The sequence below is a fragment of the Xenopus tropicalis genome, chromosome 3 (assembly GCF_000004195.4).
Source record: "Xenopus tropicalis strain Nigerian chromosome 3, UCB_Xtro_10.0, whole genome shotgun sequence".
Taxonomy (NCBI): domain Eukaryota; kingdom Metazoa; phylum Chordata; class Amphibia; order Anura; family Pipidae; genus Xenopus; species Xenopus tropicalis.
This window is the reverse complement of record NC_030679.2, coordinates 121,044,099-121,064,844: the sequence shown is the minus strand read 5'-3', so window position 1 is coordinate 121,064,844 and position 20,746 is coordinate 121,044,099. Positions and strand designations below refer to the sequence as shown.

The 20,746-nt window shown below is 39.3% G+C and overlaps 1 protein-coding gene across 1 annotated transcript; it reads right to left on the bottom strand.

The window, feature by feature from the left end:
• Window positions 1–6,037: 6,037 nt before the first annotated feature.
• Window positions 6,038–18,493, bottom strand: dusp26 (dual specificity phosphatase 26). The gene is made up of 4 exons (XM_002932969.4): window positions 18,362–18,493; window positions 11,611–11,803; window positions 6,725–6,936; window positions 6,038–6,393 (listed from the first exon to the last, which is right to left on the bottom strand). The coding sequence occupies exons 2-4, from the start codon at window positions 11,775–11,777 to the stop codon at window positions 6,200–6,202; spliced, it is 573 nt and encodes a 190-aa protein (XP_002933015.2). The 5' UTR covers window positions 11,778–11,803; window positions 18,362–18,493; the 3' UTR covers window positions 6,038–6,199.
• Between the last annotated feature and the right edge of the window lie 2,253 nt (window positions 18,494–20,746).

Here is a 20,746-nt window from a genome sequence, read left to right as displayed (position 1 = left end):
ACACACTTATTTACAACTTTCCCAAGCACACACAGACACTTACACACACACTTACACTTACACTTTTTTTTTTTTTTTTTTTTTTTTTTTCTTTCTTTCTTTTCTTTTCTTTCTGTCTTTGCTTTCTTTGGCAGTCTTTTTTTTACTAAAACTTTATTTCTGATCTTGCTCTATAATTATCTGATTTATTTGGTTGCATTTTAGTGTTTTTTTGGCATTTTCATAATTGATTTCTGTTTTTGAATTATTCTATTGCACTGTAACTTTTTTTATTGCTATTTGGTGCTGAATTTGCAGTGACGTTGGTGGATCCAGGGCTCTGACCACCGATTTCATTGCAATTATTGTTCTTCTGTTGGTTTAGGTGGTTTTATTGGATTTTACGGTGTTTTATCTTTGCATTGTTCTTTATTGTGTGTTTAGTGCCCCCAAAAAGGTTGCTTTTGCAGTGACATTGGTGGATCCAGGGCTCTTACCGATTTCATTGCAACTATTGTTCTTTGATTGCTTTTAGTGGTTTTATTCCATTTGATTTCAGTTGTTCTAGAAAGGTCCAGAGGTGCTAAGATTGTTCTGGTAGTTTCTATTGCCAAGGGTTAGGCTGATGCCACACGAGGCGTAGGGCTGATTTTTTCAGCAAGTGGAAAAACGCTTGCCGAAAATTCAGCCCTACGCCTGCTACTTGTTCCTGCACCCGAATGAATGGGATACGCTCGGGTGCAGGCACGTGTAGCCGATATACGCATGAAAACGCGAGACTTTGCATTCTCACGCGTTTTCATGCGTATATCGGCTACATGTGCCTGCACCCGAGCGTATCCCATTCATTCGGGTGCAGGCAAAAAAAAAGGGGTGCATAGAGTGCAGCCCCAATATTATGCATTTTCAGGTTTGGCGGCCATGTACTTATGTGCAACCAGACATAGGTATCGTTTTATTCAGGGGAACTTGCAGATTGATGGTTAGTAAGTTTTTGGTAGTTGCCATGGAGATTTTGGGGAGAAATCTAGGTTTTTTTATCTGGTTTTTCCTTGATTTCTGACCAAAGCGCTGACTTCTGCAAGGGACTGCGGCCACAATTTTCCATGTAGAAAGAGAAGAGTGGCGTCTCTGAATAGCTGAAGGTGTGCACTTTTCGTAAATATATAGATTGTGGGGGTTATCTCACAGGTAGGGGGGGTTAACACTGAAAAACTGCAGGTAGTGCACATAGAGCGCAGCCCCCAAAATTTCAACTGAAATTGCCCTTATGCATTGCCCCTGTTTGGGGGCATTTGGTGGCCACGTCTTTATGTGCACCCATACATATGGGGTATCGTTTTATTCAGGGGAACTTGCAAATTGAGGTTTAGTAAGTTTTTGGTAGTTGCCATGGAGATTTTGGGGAGAAATCTAGGTTTTTTATCTGGTTTTTCCTTGATTTCTGACCAAAATCTAGGTTTGTATCTGGTTTTTCCTTGATTTCTGACCAAAGCGCTGACTTCTGCAAGGGACTACGGCCACAATTTTCCATGTAGAAAGAGAAGAGTGGCGTCTCTGAATAGCTGAAGGTGTGCACTTTTCGTAAATATATAGATTGTGGGGGTTATCTCACAGGTAGGGGGGGTTAACACTGAAAAACTGCAGGTAGTGCACATAGAGCGCAGCCCCCAAAATTTCAACTGAAATTGCCCTTATGCATTGCCCCTGTTTGGGGGCATTTGGTGGCCACGTCTTTATGTGCACCCATACATATGGGGTATCGTTTTATTCAGGGGAACTTGCAGATTGATGGTTAGTAAGTTTTTGGTAGTTGCCATGGAGATTTTGGGGAGAAATCTAGGTTTGTATCTGGTTTTTCCTTGATTTCTGACCAAAGCGCTGACTTCTGCAAGGGACTGCGGCCACAATTTTCCATGTAGAAAGAGAAGAGTGGCGTCTCTGAATAGCTGAAGGTGTGCACTTTTCGTAAATATATAGATTGTGGGGGTTATCTCACAGGTAGGGGGGGTTAACACTGAAAAACTGCAGGTAGTGCACATAGAGCGCAGCCCCCAAAATTTCAACTGAAATTGCCCTTATGCATTGCCCCTGTTTGGGGGCATTTGGTGGCCACGTCTTTATGTGCACCCATACATATGGGGTATCGTTTTATTCAGGGGAACTTGCAAATTGAGGTTTAGTAAGTTTTTGGTAGTTGCCATGGAGATTTTGGGGAGAAATCTAGGGTTTTTATCTGGTTTTTCCTTGATTTCTGACCAAAATCTAGGGTTGTATCTGGTTTTTCCTTGATTTCTGACCAAAGCGCTGACTTCTGCAAGGGACTACGGCCACAATTTTCCATGTAGAAAGAGAAGAGTGGCGTCTCTGAATAGCTGAAGGTGTGCACTTTTCGTAAATATATAGATTGTGGGGGTTATCTCACAGGTAGGGGGGGTTAACACTGAAAAACTGCAGGTAGTGCACATAGAGCGCAGCCCCCAAAATTTCAACTGAAATTGCCCTTATGCATTGCCCCTGTTTGGGGGCATTTGGTGGCCACGTCTTTATGTGCACCCATACATATGGGGTATCGTTTTATTCAGGGGAACTTGCAGATTGATGGTTAGTAAGTTTTTGGTAGTTGCCATGGAGATTTTGGGGAGAAATCTAGGTTTGTATCTGGTTTTTCCTTGATTTCTGACCAAAGCGCTAACTTCTGCAAGGGACTGCGGCCACAATTTTCCATGTAGAAAGAGGAGAGTGGCGTCTCTGAATAGCTGAAGGTGTGCACTTTTCAGAAATATATAGTTTGCGGGGGTTATTTCACAGGTATGGGGGTGTTTAGACTAAATAACTGCAGATAGAGCACAGCCCCCCCTTATGCATTGCCCCTGTTTGGGGGCATTTGGTGGCCACGTCTTTATGTGCACCCATACATATGGGGTATCGTTTTATTCAGGGGAACTTGCAAATTGAGGTTTAGTAAGTTTTTGGTAGTTGCCATGGAGATTTTGGGGAGAAATCTAGGTTTTTATCTGGTTTTTCCTTGATTTCTGACCAAAATCTAGGGTTGTATCTGGTTTTTCCTTGATTTCTGACCAAAGCGCTGACTTCTGCAAGGGACTGCGGCCACAATTTTCCATGTAGAAAGAGAAGAGTGGTGTCTCTGAATAGCTGAAGGTGTGCACTTTTCGTAAATATATAGATTGTGGGGGTATCTCACAGGTAGGGGGGGTTATCACTGAAAAACTGCAGGTAGTGCACATAGAGCGCAGCCCCCAAAATTTCAACTGAAATTCCCCTTATGCATTGCCCCTGTTTTGGGGCATTTGGTGGCCACGTCTTTATGTGCACCCATACATATGAGGTATCGTTTTATTCAGGGGAACTTGCAGATTGATGGTTAGTAAGTTTTTGGTAGTTGCCATGGAGATTTTGGGGAGAAATCTAGGTTTGTATCTAGTTTTTCCTTGATTTCTGACCAAAGCGCTAACTTCTGCAAGGGACTGCGGCCACAATTTTCCATGTAGAAAGAGAAGAGTGGTGTCTCTGAATAGCTGAAGGTGTGCACTTTTCGTAAATATATAGATTGTGGGGGTTATCTCACAGGTAGGGGGGGTTAACACTGAAAAACTGCAGGTAGTGCACATAGAGCGCAGCCCCCAAAATTTCAACTGAAATTGCTTTTATGCATTGCCCCTGTTTTGGGGCATTTGGTGGCCACGTCTTTATGTGCACCCATACATATGGGGTATCGTTTTATTCAGGGGAACTTGCAAATTGAGGTTTAGTAAGTTTTTGGTAGTTGCCATGGAGATTTTGGGGAGAAATCTAGGTTTTTATCTGGTTTTTCCTTGATTTCTGACCAAAATCTAGGGTTGTATCTGGTTTTTCCTTGATTTCTGACCAAAGCGCTGACTTCTGCAAGGGACTGCGGCCACAATTTTCCATGTAGAAAGAGAAGAGTGGTGTCTCTGAATAGCTGAAGGTGTGCACTTTTCGTAAATATATAGATTGTGGGGGTATCTCACAGGTAGGGGGGGTTATCACTGAAAAACTGCAGGTAGTGCACATAGAGCGCAGCCCCCAAAATTTCAACTGAAATTCCCCTTATGCATTGCCCCTGTTTTGGGGCATTTGGTGGCCACGTCTTTATGTGCACCCATACATATGGGGTATCGTTTTATTCAGGGGAACTTGCAGATTGATGGTTAGTAAGTTTTTGGTAGTTGCCATGGAGATTTTGGGGAGAAATCTAGGTTTGTATCTAGTTTTTCCTTGATTTCTGACCAAAGCGCTAACTTCTGCAAGGGACTGCGGCCACAATTTTCCATGTAGAAAGAGAAGAGTGGTGTCTCTGAATAGCTGAAGGTGTGCACATTTCGTAAATATATAGATTGTGGGGGTTATCTCACAGGTAGGGGGGGTTAACACTGAAAAACTGCAGGTAGTGCACATAGAGCGCAGCCCCCAAAATTTCAACTGAAATTGCCCTTATGCATTGCCCCTGTTTTGGGGCATTTGGTGGCCACGTCTTTATGTGCACCCATACATATGGGGTATCGTTTTATTCAGGGGAACTTGCAGATTGATGGTTAGTAAGTTTTTGGTAGTTGCCATGGAGATTTTGGGGAGAAATCTAGGTTTTTTATCTGGTTTTTCCTTGATTTCTGACCAAAGCGCTGACTTCTGCAAGGGACTGCGGCCACAATTTTCCATGTAGAAAGAGAAGAGTGGTGTCTCTGAATAGCTGAAGGTGTGCACTTTTCAGAAATATATAGTTTGTGGGGGTTATTTCACAGGTAGGGGGGGTTAACACTGAAAAACTGCAGGTAGTGCACATAGAGCGCAGCCCCCAAAATTTCAACTGAAATTGCCCTTATGCATTGCCCCTGTTTGGGGGCATTTGGTGGCCACGTCTTTATGTGCACCCATACATATGGGGTATCGTTTTATTCAGGGGAACTTGCAGATTGATGGTTAGTAAGTTTTTGGTAGTTGCCATGGAGATTTTGGGGAGAAATCTAGGTTTGTATCTGGTTTTTCCTTGATTTCTGACCAAAGCGCTAACTTCTGCAAGGGACTGCGGCCACAATTTTCCATGTAGAAAGAGGAGAGTGGCGTCTCTGAATAGCTGAAGGTGTGCACTTTTCAGAAATATATAGTTTGTGGGGGTTATTTCACAGGTAGGGGGGGTTAACACTGAAAAACTGCAGGAAGTGCACATAGAGCGCAGCCCCCACATTTTTAGCTGTAATTGCCCTTGTGCATTGCCCCTGCTTTGGAGTGTTTGGTGCCCATGTCTTTATGTGCACCCATACATATGGGGCATCATTTTATTCAGGAGAAGTTTGTCTTTCAAATATGCCTTTGCTAGAAAATTTTTATGAGATTTTTTTTTGTCAAATCCACATTTGATCATGCGTCCAAGTTTACGTTTTAGAAAAAAAAAAAAAATGTCATAAAAAGTTCCAAATTTCACAATGCACTGACAAAAGGTATTTGGCTTTTGAGTGAAAACTACATTGCACCTAGAAACCTGAAGGTCTGTAGTTTCTAAAGATACCAAACATGAGGGGATATTTTAGATTTACATATAAGTTATGCTGCATTAACTGTTACAAGCGCTTTTCTGCTTTGTTCTGGTGTGATATTGTACTAAGTATTGCCTTAGTTTGGGGGTTACTTCTGGACAGGAACTGTGGGGTACCACCACATATTTGGTATCGTTGGAATTGGGAGTATCAGGGCTTTTACAAACAATAAAAAAAAGTGAGTAAAATTAACTTTTCTATGGAAAAAAACCTCAAAATATACAGAAATTTTTCATAATTTTATTTTTTTTTTACATATTTCACCCAAAATACACATCATATCTCCAGAAAAGTTATAAAATTTGGTATGTATGTCGAAGCCCAATTAGTGACGAAAAAAACGATATATAATTTCCCTAGTTTCGTGGAGGTTTTCCTACCAAAAAACATTGTTAAAGTGAATGAGTACAAAATGCTTAAAAAACGTCTGGCACTGGGGGGAACCGAAATGACGAATTCGGCTGGCACTTAAAGGGTTAATGTGATGTATGTGAGTATATTCAGTTTTTACACAAGTTCAGTGGGAAGCCAGGTAAGAGATGACCTTAAACATTACCCTAACTGATGACTGATCGATATGAAACTAGAACTGTATAAGAACTGTAACAAGAACTGTATAAATGATAACCAATTTCAAAAGGGATTTAATACACGTTGTGCAAGGATTTATCCAGATTCAATAACTGACGCAGAAAACCTCTGTTTGGGATTATTCCTCTACGCTCTTTTACTGTTGTGATAGCCTCAACCAAAGTCATATTATGATGTATCATGAGGTAGGCAAGCACCAGTGTTGCAGATCTGCTAACTCCCACGGCACAGTGTACCAGGATCTTACCTACAGAACATTACAAAAAACAACCTTAAATTGATTATTGTTAATTTTTATATAAACATTATTCTTTCCCAATATCTCTTAAAGGTCTTTGTGCATTTTCTTAGTATACCTAAAAAGATCTATGCTGGAATTTTTATACAGGTAGCAAATAATAACTTAATAAATATTGATAAATAGATAAGTAACATTGATTTAGTATGAAGAACCTCAACTCTTTTATTCTTGTTGGGTACATATAATAATCATATTTATGCATGACAAGCACACATCTATGATTTAGCTATATGCAGTGCATTGTTCATTGTTATGCCATTATTACTGTCTTGCTCACCTCTCCCTCTTAGAGCTTTGTGGATAAAATCTGCTGCAGGATAGAAATGGATACTCATGTCAAATATTTCTGAATCATGAGCCTCAATACCCATATAGGAAATATTCATTCCTTTATAGTAGTCTTCTCCTCCTCGGAATCGACTATGGCAGGCATTAAGGATATGGGTTATGTTCAGCCGCAACAGTTCACCTTTGTCAGCTGCTATATCCCTGGACTCAGAAAAAGCAGATTAAAAAAATTACAAATGCGATTGGTAGATCTTATGCCAAAACAATGTTTGGATAAAGATAGCTTTTTTGGCAAAATGAAGTGTCATTTGCAAGTGCAGTGGATTCAGTCATTGCAAGTGTGTGTATTGCAAGTGCACCTAAAGAACTGGGCACAGGCATCGTTTTGACACAGGGTAGCAGAAAGAGCACCATCAGGACTTAGAAAATGTCAATACAATGGGGCTGATTTACTTACCCACGAACGGGTCGAATGGAGTCCGATTGCGTTTTTTTCGTAATGATCGGTATTTTGCGATTTTTTCGTATGTTTTGCGATTTTTTTCGGATTCTTTACGAATTTTTCGTTACCAATATGATTTTTGCGTAAAAACGCGAGTTTTCCTATCCATTACGAAAGTTGCGTAAAAAGTTGCGCATTTTTCGTAGCGTTAAAACTTACGCGAAAAGTTGCGCATTTTTCGCGTAAGTTTTAACGCTACGAAAAATGCGCAACTTTTCGCGTAAGTTTTAACGCTACGAAAAATGCGCAACTTTTTACGCAACTTTCGTAATGGATACGAAAAACTCGCGTTTTTACGCAAAAATCGTATTGGTAACGAAAAATTCGTACAGAATCCGAAAAAATCGCAAAACATACGAAAAAGTCGCAAAATGTTAGTTTTCAAGTCGGAACTTTTCCAATTCGGGTCGGATTCGTGGGTTAGTAAATCAGCCCCAATGTGTATAAAACATTACCATATTAGTGAAATGCAGAGTACAGTACTTGCTCATACTTACCTTGCTGCACATTAGGTAAGTATGCTCAAAAGATCATTTTGCTCACACAGGCTAAAAACATTAAAGGCACTGTGTGAAAACCACAATGATTAGCAAATAATATTCAGTGAGGACCATATACGTTCTAGTATATGGCAAACACAGTGTTTGGAAGAAATTCCAGATTATTTAAGGGGCCAATAAACTACCTTATATTAGTTAAAGACCTTGTTTTATTATAAACAAATTTAATTTTGGATCTAGAACAGCAGCACATCAAAGACTGGACTTGAATTCTTAAAGGACAAGTCAACCCCAAAAAAATTTGTCTAATAAAAAAACCTACAAATTGGTCCCATTCTGGACACAGGTATTTGACTTACTAAACAAAGTGGTAGATATACCAATTCCTAAAACACCCTCCACCGCACTCTTGAACCTAGAGCTGGATTTTGTAAAATTTTCTCAAAAATTACTGGTGGTGCATTTTCTAGAAGTGGCAAGGCTTTTAATTGCACAGAGATGGAAATCAGACACTATTCCTGATATCTCGGATATGGTCAACTTCCTAGACTTAACTGAAAAGTTCGAATTCTTTGATGCTAGAAACAAGAATGCTATGAACATGTACAGCAAAAAATGGTCCTTATGGAAAAACTATAAAGAAAAATTATGAGGGAATATAAGATTAAGTAAAAGGTTTATGAAAGTTTTTACTGAAATTATATGGGTTACTATATATATACTCTGTTCCCTTTTTTTTTTTTCTCTCTTCTTATCTTTCTTCTACATTCTTGCTTTGCTCTCTTTCTCTCCCCTTCTCCTCCTGTCTCCCAAGCGTGCTCTGCAAAGAGCATAAGTTATGGTTCATATATACCGTATATACTCGAGTATAAGCCGATCCGAATATAAGCCGAGGTACCTAATTTTACCTAAGAAAACTGGAAAAACTTATTGACTCGAGTATAAGCCTAGGGTGGGAAAGGTATGTCCTTTTTCATTATGTCATTTACAAATAAATGTCTTACTAAACTGCACTGCTGGGAGAGAACATAAATATTCTTTACATTATATTTGCAGTTCAAACTTTTCAAATGGCTACACAGCAGCTTATCCATGCAAACTATAGGCATTTCTGAAGCAAACACATTATACCAGTGCGGCCCAACATGACATTACTGGTCCTTTAAAACACTGTAGAAGCTGCTAGTATTGTAGAAAAGAGAGCTATAGCAACAGAACCAGGGTGGAGAAAGAATAGTGTGTCAAACCACAAGGTGATTTATGAGACAATGCACACCAGCTATTTTAACCCCTTTCCCTCTCATCTGTTACAGGCATTCACACTACCATTCTCTATTCTGGGGCTGCAGTAGGATGGGATGTGGGGGCTGAAGTTCAGCTAGAAAGATAACAGTTCACTGGTTTAAGGAAAAATTAAACATCATTATATACACAGCATTTACCTTATGCCTGCCTAATTGTACTAGCACACCATACTCCCATTGTAGCACTAAAGGCTGACTGTGCATGCTGGGAAATTGTTGTTGCTAGTCCTGCTGCTCTACAAGTCATGTTCATATCATATAAAAACACAGCAATGAAAGACAATAAAACTAAAAGCAATGAAGTGCACACACGAGACATGCATGTGACTAAAGGAGATTTAAGGACAAGTTGCAGAATAATCAGACTGTGCCTTGCAGCTCCATTCCCACCAAACAGCAGCACATGCACATACACATACACAGAGGATCTTACAGGTCATGGAAACACAGAAGATATGGGAGTGCACGAACTCTGACACTGCTGACATCCGCGGGGGTTCACACTCCAGTAAAGCTTGTTGTAGTGTGGCCGTCGGCGTGTGATCTCCAGCAGGCCGGACCTCTCTTCCCATCAGGCAGATAAATCACTGCGCAGTGTCAGAATGTCAGCAGTCAGCAGCGCCGAATATTATTAGCTGAACTTCACCCCCCACATCCCGTCCTACTGCAGCCCCAGTATAGAGCCGGCATGACCTCGCTTCCCATCAAGCAGCTCTGACACTGCGCGCAAATGTCAGCAGTGTCAGAGCTGCTTGATGGGAAGCGAGTTCATGCCGGAGTGTCAGAGTGCGCCGAATATTATTGATTTATTTGCTTCATGGGAAGCGAGGTCATGCCGGCTGGAGATCCCACCTATCATCACACGCGGACGGCCACACTACAACTTTACCGGCGCTTGCGCGAATGTCACCAGTGTCAGAGCGCACCGAATGTGCGTTCCCCTGTCCGTGAATTGACCCGGTCCCCCGCTCACACCTGCCAGCAGACAGAGAAGACGCAGCAGGAAGCAGTACTGGGAGCAGTATGGGGAGCGGTACGGTCAGCCGTATATACTCGAGTATAAGCCGAGGCTGAGTTTTTGAGCACATTTTTCGTGCTGAAAATCTCGGCTTATACTCGAGTATATACGGTAGATGTTTAGCCTTAAGATACTTATTATAACGATAACCTTGTCATAGGCTTCTTTTATATCATGTTGTTGGTTGTTTGTGATGATAAAACAATAAAAATTGTCAAATTAAAAAACAAACAAACCATAATTCTAAGCAACTTTGCAATATACATTCCTTACAAATTTGAATGGTTTTTGACTCATTTGTGTATATATGATTGCTATTAGAAGTAGTGTTTGCCTGTCCCTTTCTATTCTCTGCCTGGGGGACTGTGCCAATTGAAACAATGTAACACTAGCAGACTGACAGACCTGTATTACTGGAGGAGACTGACCTTTGAAACACTGTTTAAAAAGTAACAACCAGGAGTTAAGCAAATGCTGCTTTCAATAGCAATAACATTTACAAATAACTTTTAAAGCACTAACATTTTTCAATAAATTCACAATGGAAAGTTGCTTGGAATTATTTTCTTTTATTAGGCAAAACATTAATTTTGGTGTTGCCATGTCCTTTAAAAAGATACTGACATCTGAAGTCTTTTTTGTACATCTATCATAATATTGCCTTTGCATGCTATTAATAATTTTGCCATGAAAGTATTTGCCTGATGCTTTTCCATTACCTATCTGATCCATATGTTCCCAATGAGGGGGCTACCATATCTGTGCAGCAGTAGCCTGTTTGCAATTAAAGCTATAACTGACAGGTTGAGAAGAGACAGCCAGATTGACAAAACAGTCAGGTTTAGGAATGTCAAGTAATAATTACTTACAAAAGCATATCTATCAGTGAAAAATGATCACCATGACCTATAGGTAACACATTTACTAATCCACAAATCTGAATCCCGAATGGGAAAAAATCGGATTGGAAATGAAAATTTTGCGATTTTTTCGTAGCCGTGACAACTTTTTTGGAATTGTCGCAACTTTTTCTTCGCCATTGCGAATATTTGGCGAATTGTCGCGACTTTTTCGTCACCGTCACAATTTTTTCGTATTGAGCAATTATAAACAGCTGAAAAACCAATCCGATTTTTCCGCGCCGGCAACTAAAAAGTTGCGACAATTCGCTAAAAAGTCGTGACGCAGACGAAAAACTCGCAACAATTCATGAAAAAGTCGCGACGGCGACGGAAAAATCGCAAAAATACCGATGATTACAGAAATACGCATTTGAATGCTTTTCGGACGTTCGTGGATTAGTAAATGTGCCCCTTAATGTACATTATTATTTTGAAGAGTAGTTTTTTAGTGTCAGTATCACATTAAGGTCACAGGTCACTTTTAATCATATTGAACAATTTGAGGAGGCACGAGTTAAAAGTCAACGAGGAAGAGTGGGTCACAGTGTAGGACAGAGGAGACCCAAAAGTCAGTTTGACATTTTTGATCTAATTTATCTTTCTAATATAGTGTTATAAGTGCCAGTGTGTGTGCAATTAAATTACTTACTGATCTCCCAAATACAGGTTCGGCCACACTTCATCTGCATGCTGTTTTATCATCTTCCCTGTGTACAGAAGTTTCTCCAGCTCAAACACACTAAGTGCATTGTGGCGGCTTATTTTGTATTTTCCGCTTAGCAGGGATTCTTGACTGGAGAATCGGGAAGCTGCCATGGGGTCCAATCTTCCAACGATTCCTTCTTCAGGGATGGAGAGAGTTTTGTTAGAGTTGTGTAACTACGGGTGGGTAAGCATGGACAACTTCTCTGGGACTCACATGGTGTGTTGGTGATATTAAACATTCAAAGGAAACATAGATTTTTAATTTGCAGATTATTGAATTTTACATTATTCTTAACTGCTGTACCATTGCAGTCCTAGATTGTAATCAATACTTAATCTTTAAAGTTTTACCTTCATTTAATCATCTGCTTATTAAATGTTAAGAATGTGTTATGTTTACGTATTTTTCATAATTGTACTTTCAATTTTCTACCCAACAAATTATAATTATAACTCTCTTTCTGCCCTGGACTGCTGTTATGGACATTGTTTAAGATATTACATTTTACTAAAAAACAACCCCAGGATTTAGGTGAAAAATGAAAAAGTGTACTACAATGCCAAAAATAATAGCTAACTAGCAAAAAAATATAGGAATTCTGTAGTAGGAAGAGAAAAGTAGACAGAGCCCAATGGTGGACTGAATTAAAGGGACATATGGTAGTATTTTTGTCTGACATGATAAATGCCAGAATTTACCAACTGTTCCAAGAATATTCCACCACTGTGCAACAGGCACTGTAGCTGTCGCTATGTTTCACTAATTGTGGGCAAAATAGTACACAAAATAGTACACGTAAAGATATGTTTCCAAACAAAATAATTTTGAATTTGGTTGAATTGGTGACCTTAGATCTTTGATTTTGTTGCACAAATTTTGTCGCAAAGTGCGAAAAAGTTGTGCAAATGTATGAAAAAGTTGAGCAAGGTATGACCAAAAATGAATTTTTTGTATTTTGTACCTGTCGTACTTTGATAAATGTGCCTCGTACTTTGATAAATGTGCACAGTCTTGTTTGTACTAAAAAATATTTTTTCTTTGGCTGCTGATAATAGCCCCAGGATGTACTAACATTTATACATGGTGTATCACCCCTGCTCATCTTATCTTCCTGTATTATTATTATCAATGTTATTAATATTAACATGTATTACAGAGCGCTGGTAAGGCCCCATCTAGAATATGCTGTTCAGTTTTGGTCTCCAGTGCTCAAACGGGACATTATTGAGTTAGAGAGGGTCCAGAGAAGGGCAACTAAGCTGGTAAAGGGTATGGGAAGTCTCAGTTATGAAGAAAGACTGGCCAAGTTGGGTCTGTTTACACTGGAGAAGAGGCGCTTAAGAGGTGACATGATAACTATGTATAAATATATAAGGGGATCATATAATAACCTTTCTAATGCTTTATTTACCAGTAGGTCCTTCCAACGGACACGAGGGCACCCACTCCGTTTAGAAGAAGGGAGGTTCCATTTAAATATTCGGAAAGGATTTTTTACAGTGAGAGCTGTGAAGTTCTGGAATTCCCTCCCCGAATCAGTCGTGCTGGCTGATACATTATATAGCTTTAAGAAGGGACTGGATGGATTCTTAGAAAGTGAGGGAATACAGGGTTAGTACTAGTTGATCCAGGGACTGGTCCAATTGCCATCTTGGAGTCAGGAAGGAATTTTTTCCCCTCTGCGGCAAATTAGAAAGGCTTCATATGGGGTTTTTTGCCTTCCTCTGGATCAACTAGTAGTTAGGCAGGTTATATATAGGCATTATGGTTGAACTTGATGGACGTATGTCTTTTTTCAACCCAACTTACTATGTTACTATGTATTTATAAAGCACCAGCATATGGGGTAGGTTTATACATTTGACATACAAAATGGCATACAAAGCAACCAATAAGCAATACAAGAGGTGAAGAGGGACCTGCCCAAAAGAGCTTAGAATATAGTAAGGAGAAGGGGTTGATTTAATTTAAAGAGATGCTGACACCAGAAATTAAACCTTTTTTACATCTTTCATAACAATGTCTTTACATGTAATTTATAATTTTGCCATAAAAGTATTGGCCTGATGCTTTTACATTACCCATCTTATTCCCCATGTTCCTTTATGAAGGGGCTGCCATATCTGTGCAGCAGTGGGCCGTTAGCATTAGAAGCTGACAGGCTGAGAAGGGACAGTCAGGTTGGCAAAACAGTCAGGTTTAGGAACTTCAAGTAACAATTACTTACAAAAGCAGCCAGCAAAATATGATCAACATGACCTATAGGCAACTTTTTAAAGGAGAAGGAAAGGCTAATTAAGAGTTAATCTCAAGCTGCAGGCATACCTTCAGTTCTCTCAATAGTGCCCTTAAGTCTCCCCATATTTCACCTGTTCATATGAACAGAAGCCAAACAGGAAGAAAAAACGCTGAGCTGTGTAAAGAAAGTTCCCATAATGCCTCGCTCCTGCACCGAGGCCCAGACCAAGTGTACATGCTCAGTTAGTTAGACTATGAATCCTGCTGATTGGCTCAGATCCACATTCCTAAGGGGGGGAGGGAGTGAGTTTTTAGCATTCTTGCGGGAGAGGGGAGAGAGAGGAGAGAGCTGCATGTCTCTGGCACAGGAATTACAGACACAACAAATCTTTTGACAGAGAACTCTGTGAGTGCTTATGGCTGTATTTACATAGACCTTTCTGATAAAGCTTACTTAGTTTTTACCTTTCCTTCTCCTTTAAAGGAACAGTAACACCAAAAAATTAAATCGTTTTAAAGTAATGGAAATATAACGTACTGTGGCCCTGCACTGGTAAAACTGGGGTGTTTGCTTCAGGAACACTACTATAGTTTATATAAATAAGCTGCTGTGTAGTCCCGGGGGCAGCCATTCAAGCTGGAAAAAAAGGAGAAAAGGCACAGGTTACATAGCAGATAACAGATAAGACACCATTGTATTCTACAGGGTTTATCTGTTAGCTGCTGAATAACCTGTGCCTTTTCTTCTTTTGAATGGCTGCCCCCATGGCTACACACCAGGGTTTATATAAACTTTAGTAATGTTTCTGAAGCAAACACAAAACTTTTACCAGAGCAGGGCAGCAGTACATTATAGTTTAATTTCTTTAAAATATATACATTTTTTGGTGTTACTGTTCCTTTAAGTAGATTCATATTTTAAAAATTTGTCTTTGCGTGTCAGTATCACTTTAAGCAAGGTGATTGATGTAGCATTGGGTATTGTTTTTTTTTTCCAGCCTTCTTGCTGTGCAATCCAAGGAAGTCATTACGGAAAACACCATTCCTTTTATGGATCACTTATTTGTATTTGTATTATGGTACCCTAATCACATAATGGGGCTATCCTAAGCTCACCCACCAATATATTTGACCTCAGGAAACACCATACAGGTAGGTTCCACACGCTAGTGGTACACTCCTTAGTGTGAGCAAAGAATATTACTTTCTGCATTCATATCTAAATATTTAGACTGGACGCTCGAATATTACTTACTTAGTTTATATAAAAGATAATTTATACAAACAAACCAAGGCTAACAGCACCACTTGCCGTGCTACTGTAGTTGCTGTCTTTGTAAGAGTTCAAAGTCTTTTTCGACAGTGGCAATCAATGCTCCAACTCATTTAATTTATATGAATGTAAATATGCAGACAAGCAATGACCTGTGCCCACAATAAGCTACAACATGCCCTCATATTTTACTGTCTGTGTTAGATGAAAAGTAATGGGTAATAAACCATATATATAAACAGGATATATTTTTCTTCCTCCTGAATAGCTAGGGAATATATGGTCCGGGAGCTGTGGTATCAAATTACAAATCTATTTAGATAAATAATAAATCACTACAAATATGATTTCCTCTCACGTAGCTGAAAGTCTACCATTGCTCAGGAACAAAATGTCCTTTGCTTATACAGATATGATGTTCCAAAATGTTAAATAAAAAAAAGACATTAGTCATGGGAAAAACTGGGAATAGTACTGTTAGTAGTTAGTTTAATTTGTAAACCTCCACAAACACTACACTCCAGAATGAAAGCACATAGACATTAATTTCTTAAACAGATATAACCTATTAGGAAGTTCAAGAACAAACAGCATTTTGGTTGGATTCTACTTTCTTAACTACAGCTCTTAACTTGGGTCTCTTCCTGCCTGTTTGCTATCTCTACTTGGAAGTCCCAACGTTACCTTAAATTAAACCTCTCCAAGACGGAATGGGTTCTCTTTCCCACATCCGACACCCACATTGTTCCAGAAGTATCTATCACAGTTAACAATTCTACTATCACCTCATCTTCCCAGGCCAGGTGCCATGGGGTTATCCTTGATTCTGCCCTGTCCTTCACTCCTCATATCCAATCACTTATCAAACCATAACCATGTCACTTTCACCTAAGAAATATTTCCAAAATACGATCGTTTATCACCCAAGATGCATCCAAAATTCTTATTCACTCTCTTATCATATCTCGCCTGGACTACTGTAGTTCTCTGCTAATTGGCCTTCCCTTTTAGAGACTGCCCTTCTTCAGTCCATAGTGAATACTGCTGCCAGGCTCATACACCTCTCCAACTGCTCCTCCTCTGCCATGCCACTCTGCCACTTCCTACACTGGCTTCCCCTACCATCCAGGATAAAATTCAAACTAATAACTCTCACATTCAAAGCAGTCCATAACTCTGTCCCACCCTACATCTCTGAACTTATCTCTAGATACCAACCAACCTGCTTGTTACGCTCCGCTACTGACCTGCTTCTCAACTCTTCCCTCATTTCCCCCTCAAACACTCGTATTCAACACTTAGCAAGGGCTGCCCACCTTCTCTGGAATTCACTCCCACAATCTGTCCGACTTTCTCCCAATCTCTCTGCCTTCAAAAGATCTCTAAAGACACATTTATTTAGAGAAGCTTACCCTCGTTTAGTTTGTTAGTAACATAACCTCGTTGTGTCTCAACCCTTTTTTTCTTGTAGATTGTAAGCTCTTTTGGCTCTTCACCTCTTGTATTTGGTTGCTTTATATGTTACTCTGTATGTCCAATGTATGAAACCAACTTATTGTACAGCGCTGCGGAATATGTTGGCGCTTTATAAATAAATGATAATAATACATTATTAATTCATAACAAACAGGGGTCTTACAATAATTTAATATACAATGGTTCAGAGTGGGCTACTCACAAGAGCTTACAATCTAAAGAGTTGTGTATCTACTGTATAATAGTTATCGAGAATGCTCGTAACCTGGGGTTTTCCGGATAAGGGATCACCATATCTTAAGTCCAAAAAAATTATTTAAAGATTAAATAAACCCAATAAGATTGTTTTGCTTCCAATAAGAATTATTTTTTATTTTATCAATTTTTTAAAAAACATATTTCCTTTTATTATTAGAGAAAAAGTAAATAACTTTTAAAAGTTTTAATTATTTGGTTACTATGGAGTCTATGGGAGATGGCCTTCCTGTTATTTCCTTCCTGGAGCTTTCTGGATAACAGGTTTCCGGATAATGGGTCCCATATCTGTACTCCTTAAATTCCTCTTTTTATAGACAGGTGTTCAGAAAGAATTATAAGATTCTGAGGACAATAAAAGGTTGCACAACTAGTGGAGAAATCAGTAGGGTGTAAAGCACCACACTAAAATATATTTGAATAAAATTCCCTTGCTGAATGCTCGGGACCAAGGGATAAGGGACCTTTCCGTAATTTGGATCTCCATACCTTTAGTCTACTTAAAAATCAATAAAACATTAATTAAATCCCATAGGATTGTTTTGCATCCAATAAGGATTATTTATATCTTAGTTGGGATCAAGTACAAGGTACTGTTTTATTACTACAGAGTAAAAGGAAATCTATAAAATTAAAATTCTATATTATTTGATTAAAATGGAGTCTATGGGAGACAGGCTTTCCATAATTTGGAGCTTTTTGGATAATGGGTTTCCGGATAAGGGATCCCATACCTGTATTTCAACAAAAAATGAATGCATTTTAAAAATCTTTTTTCAAAAGATAACCTTTGTTTTCAAAATGGATATATTGACCCAGTAATTTAACATCACTGATAAACTACCTCAGTTTGCAAACAGACCAAACGGCACAGATCGTTGAGGCCCCTGGCTTTGTTGTTGCCTGATCTCTGCACAGACATATGTGTCCATCAGCCATTTAACATCTTGGTTCAACCAACTATGTGGAACCTATGTGCATGGGCCAAACCAGCTGAATAAATTGGCAAATCTACCACTATCACTTAAATCAGCCCATACATTAGATATGTCAGTAAGAAGGGTCGAAGCTGGCCATAGAGATAGTTATTTGGGCAGCTAAAGGCTGTCTGAGGGAATCAACAGTTCAGCGGCAGACTAAGTGCTCTCTCGAAATATCTCCAGTAGCTACTTCTTAAATAAGTCAAGCACTGCAGGGAGCTGAAATACTGAAACCAAAAACTAAGGCAAACTGAAAACTTGTATGTATTTCTTTTTGAATCTGAATCGTCCATCTTGGCGGCACTATAATACTGAGCTCATTGGCATTAGGTGAGACTTTAGGAGATGATGCGTACTCTTTGGGATTTTAAATTCTGTAGCAATAAGTCTGTCATCTCAATAGCAAAATACTATGTGTGCTGTTTCACACTGATTAGTATATGCTAAAAGTACCTAGAAAATAATCACTTACCTTTGTGGAATGAAGATTCAGAGTGTATCTGTGTTCAGTTAACAAATTTATTTGTATGTCACTGATTATAATCTGTCACCTGCCACATGGCTTTGCTGCACTTAGAAACTGCTCTGTAAACATCTATTTTAGGCTGTGACGAGTATGGAATTTAGCGAGCAATGAAGAGCATGAGAAGGGGAGAGAGGGAGAGAGAAAGAAAGGGAAGGGAACACTTGAATGGTGCAGTCTAATGAAACAGACTTTGACTCTCTACTTCTGTTTGACAATGTGATATTCTTCTGACTTTCTGCCATTAAACAAAAGTCTTGCTGGCATCAGGTATTCTTTTGTTTTGCCACAGTTCAATTGGCATGAAGCGAATGTGCCGTTATGGAATGCCCTATTCAATTCATATACAGCCCTAGTGTGTGTACATAGACCAACTGAAAATAATATAAACTAATTGAAAAGAATACAAATCTGATAAGTTGTCATCTTTCTGCTGTCTCTTTGTAGACAGATTATTATAGGAGTTTGACATTGGCTTGTCTGACAAGACCTGAGACGAGGTCTGTGCTACTCAGTCAGAGTGTTAGAATGGCTCACTGTTGTTTTCTGAAAGTGGTTTTTAAGCCCATTTAAAAGTTTAAATGATTGTCATAATTTTTATGGTGTACTTTTTATTTCTAAATTACATTGTTTACATAGCGAATAATGCACTCTACCATTTAACATTTTATTCTTGAACCAACAAATATATATTTTTTTTAGTTGTAATATTGGTGTGTAGGCACCATCTCAGTGCATTGTGCCTGAGTCTGAGCTTTCAGAAGGAGTCAGCGCTAAACATTAGAACTGCTTTCAGGTAACCTATTGTTTCTCCTACTCCCATGTAACTGGAGGAGTCCCAAGCTGGACTTTGATTTCTTACTATTGAGTGCTATTCTGATACCTACTGGGAGTTGCTATCTTGCTCCCTTCCCATTGTTCTGCTGATCGGCTGCTGGGAGGGGGGGATATCACTCCAACTTGCAGCACAGCAGTTAAGTCTGATTGAAGTTTATCAGAGCACAAGTCACATGACTGTAGCACCCTAGGAAATGAAGAATATGGCTAGCCCCATGTGAAAGTTCAAAAATAATTATAAAAAAAATTGTTTGCACTTTTAAAAAACTGATTTCAGTGCAGGATTCTGCTGGAGGATCTCTATTAACTGATGGGTCTTGAAAAAAACATGTTTTCCCATGGCAGTATTCCTTAGAGCAGGTTAATTGTGAGCAGAGCTGTGACTGGCGGCTGTGGGATATAAATCCATTCACATAATTCATACTGTGATATTCTGCAATAAACCATTGGTCTTTAAGTAGATTTTAACTGGAAACCTGCATCACTTTGAATAGTATTTATGTTTTATGGGATTCCTTAAACTAGTCATGCTCAAAGTCCCACTGGAGGTTAAGAAGCTTAAAGAAACACAAATGCCTTACCAAAACCCTCAAACATGCTCCTGATCCTGCTATTTAACCATGTGACCTGTCCCAGGCTAGGTTTTGGCATAGCCTCCCCCATAGTGTCATAGAGGGATTATGGACCACTCTGGCCACTAAGCAAGAAATAGAGAGGAGTGAAAGGAACAGTAATGAAGAACAGCTTGCCTGGAGGTTAGCTGTATTATTAATATTATTATTATTAACACATATTTATAAAGTGGCAACATTCTCTTCTGTTCTATACAATAGAAAGGTGTATGCATTTAAAATACATATTTACATACATACAAAAAACTAACTGATACAAAAGGTAAAGAGCAACCTGTCTAATGGTTGTCCTTGTTGATATCAATGATTTTATGAAACAAGCTCCTTAACAAACCATTGAAGGATGAATTAAACATACTTTATATAAGAGGAAAAAAACAGTAAGGAGAGTAGGCTTGCCACCTTTTGAGTGGCTAAATTCCTGGTGGGGGTGTGGGGCAAATTACACCAGGGACAGGGTGTGTGATGTCACGGGGCGGATGTAAGAAGAAGTGATGCAGTTTAGTGGGCATGTCTGTGGCATCAAGGGTGTGTGTCTATACCATCAACTGCCAGGACTATGATGAAGCAATCTCTGATTGGCTGCTCACCACAACATCCTCTTCAAAGTCCTGTCTGAACTTCCTAATTTGGAAATCCAGACAGGCAGTTTTCACCCATACAGCCCTTCGAAAATCAGGCTGTTCGGGCTAAAGTCAGACAGGTAGCAACCCTAAAGGAGAGATATGCTGCCCTAAGATCAATATTTTATTTTAACCCTAAGTATCCTAAATGTGTTCTAATCTCATGAAGGGAACTATAAAGCAGCAATCAAAATGGAAAATATACATGGGGGGGGGGGGGGGGAATAATTGTAGGTAATTTT

What these genes read in the sequence shown, in the direction of transcription:
- dusp26 (XM_002932969.4), bottom strand. Translation starts at nt 11,777, where the DNA reads ATGGCAGCTTCCCGATTCTCCAGTCAAGAATCCCTGCTAAGCGGAAAA. An exon ending in AACCTGTATTTGGGAGATCA is followed by an intron (nt 6,937 to 11,610) that starts GTAAGTAATTTA and finishes TTCTGAGTCCAG; the next exon opens with GGATATAGCAGCTGACAAAG. An exon ending in CAAAGCTCTAAGAGGGAGAG is followed by an intron (nt 6,394 to 6,724) that starts GTGAGCAAGACA and finishes AATGTTCTGTAG; the next exon opens with GTAAGATCCTGGTACACTGT.